Here is a 2342-nt window from a genome sequence, read left to right as displayed (position 1 = left end):
CCCCCCCTCACCCTCCCCCACCGTCCCGCAAACGCTGGGCTGGTCCTGGACACGATCCTGATTGGAAGTGACCTCGAGCCGGGCTCCTGCATTCATCCCCGCTTTAGCTGTCTCTCGATTGCTGTGGTTGGGTCCCGGGACTTGAATTCAGGGCCCGGACGCTGCCCCGGAGCTTTTTTGCTCAAGGCTGGTGCTCGCCCACTGGAACCACAGCTCCACTCTGGGTTATTTTTTAGTTTTTGGTGGTTCATTGGAGATAAGAGTCTCACAGACTTCACTTTCTGGGCTGGCCTCGGGCAGCGATCCTCAGCTTGGATTGCAGGCCTGAGTCCCCGCGCCGGGTTGCCTTTTATCAATAGCTGCGTGGAGCTGAGAATTCCGGCTCCGTTTCTGGGGGCGGGGCAGCTACCGCGGGGTGGGGGGTGGAACACAGTCCCAGAACCACGCACACTCCGAGCACACAGAGCAAGAAACGAGGTGGGGACGGCAGGGCAAGGCCGGGGCGTGCACGGTGCCGCGGTGGGGGGGCAGCCCTGTGCGCACAGCTCCCCAAAACAGGAGCTCAGGCAAAGCTAGCAACACCGCGGTGCGGGACTGAGGTTGGGCCAGCGGAAGGATGGGGTTCTGAAAACTCCTATGCGGGGATGAACGCAAAGGCGCAGGCATTGGAAAGCGGGGTGCGGGCCCGGAGGAGGAGGGGGGCGCGCGCTCCTCACCGCCCCGCCCTCGGGGAGGTTCTGCACGTGGCTCCCCAGCCGCCCGCGCGCACAAGCTCCCGCCGAGACCCGGGGCCGGGCGCAGACCTCTGCGCACGGGCCGAGCCCCGACTATAAACACGCGGGCCGCGCGCAGGGCCACATCGCGCCTTCTCGCAGCCTCTACCCGCTCCATTCATCGCGTCGCTCGTCTCCCCTCCACCGAGCTCTCCATGGACCCCAACTGCGCCTGCGCCGCTGGTAGGAGCCGCTACCCCGGGCTGCGAGGCCGGCTGGGGGCGTTCCTAGGAGCCCCTCTCCCTTCCCTTGCGACGCCCTTTCCCCGCGGCTGGTGCGTCCACACCTTCCGCACAGGCCCCCGACGGCGGGGCCTGGTAACCTGTGAAAGAAGTGGGGTTCAGCTTCGGTCGTTAGGAAGATTATCGAGTGGGGTGCTGGACGGCCCTGGCTGCAGGTTGACTGATTGCTCTTGTGTCTGCACGTCTGTCCCCGGCGCTCACTGCTGTCTGTCTCTTCTTTCCCCAGGCGGCTCGTGCACCTGCGCTGGCTCCTGCAAGTGCAAAGAGTGCAAATGCACCTCCTGCAAGAAGAGTGAGTTGGGGCTGTGCCTGTAGATCTGGGGGTTGTGCCATGTGGAAGGGACACTGTGTGTGTGTGTATGCACACGCACGCATACACGCACACACGAGGGGGAACCGGCTGTCCTTTGCCCTTTGAGGCCCTGCTGCCCCATCTAGGCTCTCTGCATTGCCCTGAGCCCCCAAGCCTTTCTGCATTTGGAAATGATCCCATAGGGAACCTCCAGTTGTCTTAGAAGAAAGCCATATATTCATATTGTTGAGAAAATCTTAAATTCTCCAGTGCAGAGGACAGGTCTCTAAGCAGGCAGTGCTGGGTTGGGAGGGGCTGGTTATTCTGCTCTACCTCTCACTCTCCCTCCCGTTCCCTCCCCAGGCTGCTGCTCCTGCTGCCCGGTGGGCTGTGCCAAGTGTGCCCAGGGCTGTGTGTGCAAAGGAGCAACTGAGAAGTGCAGCTGCTGTGCCTGATGTGGGGGTGCCCTGCTCACATGTGTAAATAGTTGGTTATGTTTTTCATTCAACTCTTAGCCTATTTATCACAGTCCTTTTTTTATTATGTTACTGCATCATAATAAAAGCCATTGACTTGATTCTGATTCTGGTTTGGTTGTTTTGGTTTGTTTGTTGTGTGTGTGTGTGTGTGTGTGTTGGGGTTAGGGTGAGGTGCTAACCACAATCTCCAGGGTCCTGTCCTTGGGACTCAGATATAAGCCTCCACAAAGCAGTGTCTTCCACAAGCCCTGCTAAGCTGCTTCCCTTGGAGGGCATTGTCCTGTATTTGGTTTGGGTGCAGGGAATACCTGGTCTCCTCTGTCATCACAGAATCCTCTCTGTAGAAACTTCTCAACCTTTCTTATTAAATTCCCTCACTTCTTAGCCCTTAAGGAAGGCTCCTCCTAAGATTTTATTGAACACGAGTGTTGAATAAGATACAAATTCCAGTGGCTTGAATTTTCTGGGTATATTTCAAACTCTAGGTCGAAGCCATCATTAGTATATTCTAAGACTTGTTTGATAAATGTAAAGAAAATGAAGGCACAAAATGCCA

General features: G+C 57.3%; 2 protein-coding genes across 2 annotated transcripts in view; one reads left to right on the top strand and one right to left on the bottom strand.

The window, feature by feature from the left end:
- LOC105994411 (metallothionein-1E-like) overlaps positions 1–96 on the bottom strand; it is a 1428-nt gene extending 1332 nt beyond the window's left edge. Inside the window, exon 1 of the mRNA XM_013027892.1 lies at positions 12–96. Within this exon, the coding sequence (XP_012883346.1) occupies positions 12–96 (85 nt within the window). The remainder of the gene's footprint in view (positions 1–11) is intronic.
- A 742-nt stretch (positions 97–838) lies between these two features.
- LOC105994421 (metallothionein-1E) lies at positions 839–1884 on the top strand. The gene is made up of 3 exons (XM_013027905.1): positions 839–956; positions 1242–1307; positions 1671–1884. The coding sequence occupies exons 1-3, from the start codon at positions 929–931 to the stop codon at positions 1760–1762; spliced, it is 186 nt and encodes a 61-aa protein (XP_012883359.1). The 5' UTR covers positions 839–928; the 3' UTR covers positions 1763–1884.
- Positions 1885–2342: the final 458 nt, after the last annotated feature.

Source organism: Dipodomys ordii, unplaced genomic scaffold (genome assembly GCF_000151885.1).
Source record: "Dipodomys ordii isolate 6190 unplaced genomic scaffold, Dord_2.0 Scaffold106, whole genome shotgun sequence".
Lineage (NCBI taxonomy): Eukaryota > Metazoa > Chordata > Mammalia > Rodentia > Heteromyidae > Dipodomys > Dipodomys ordii.
Note: the sequence above shows the minus strand (reverse complement) of the source record. Positions and strands in the feature narration are given on the sequence as shown.

Coding starts and splice junctions, on each gene's coding strand:
- LOC105994421 (XM_013027905.1), top strand. CDS start 929: ATGGACCCCAACTGCGCCTGCGCCGCTG. Junction 957..1,241: donor CAACTGCGCCTGCGCCGCTG/GTAGGAGCCGCT, acceptor TTCTTTCCCCAG/GCGGCTCGTGCACCTGCGCT. Junction 1,308..1,670: donor ATGCACCTCCTGCAAGAAGA/GTGAGTTGGGGC, acceptor TTCCCTCCCCAG/GCTGCTGCTCCTGCTGCCCG.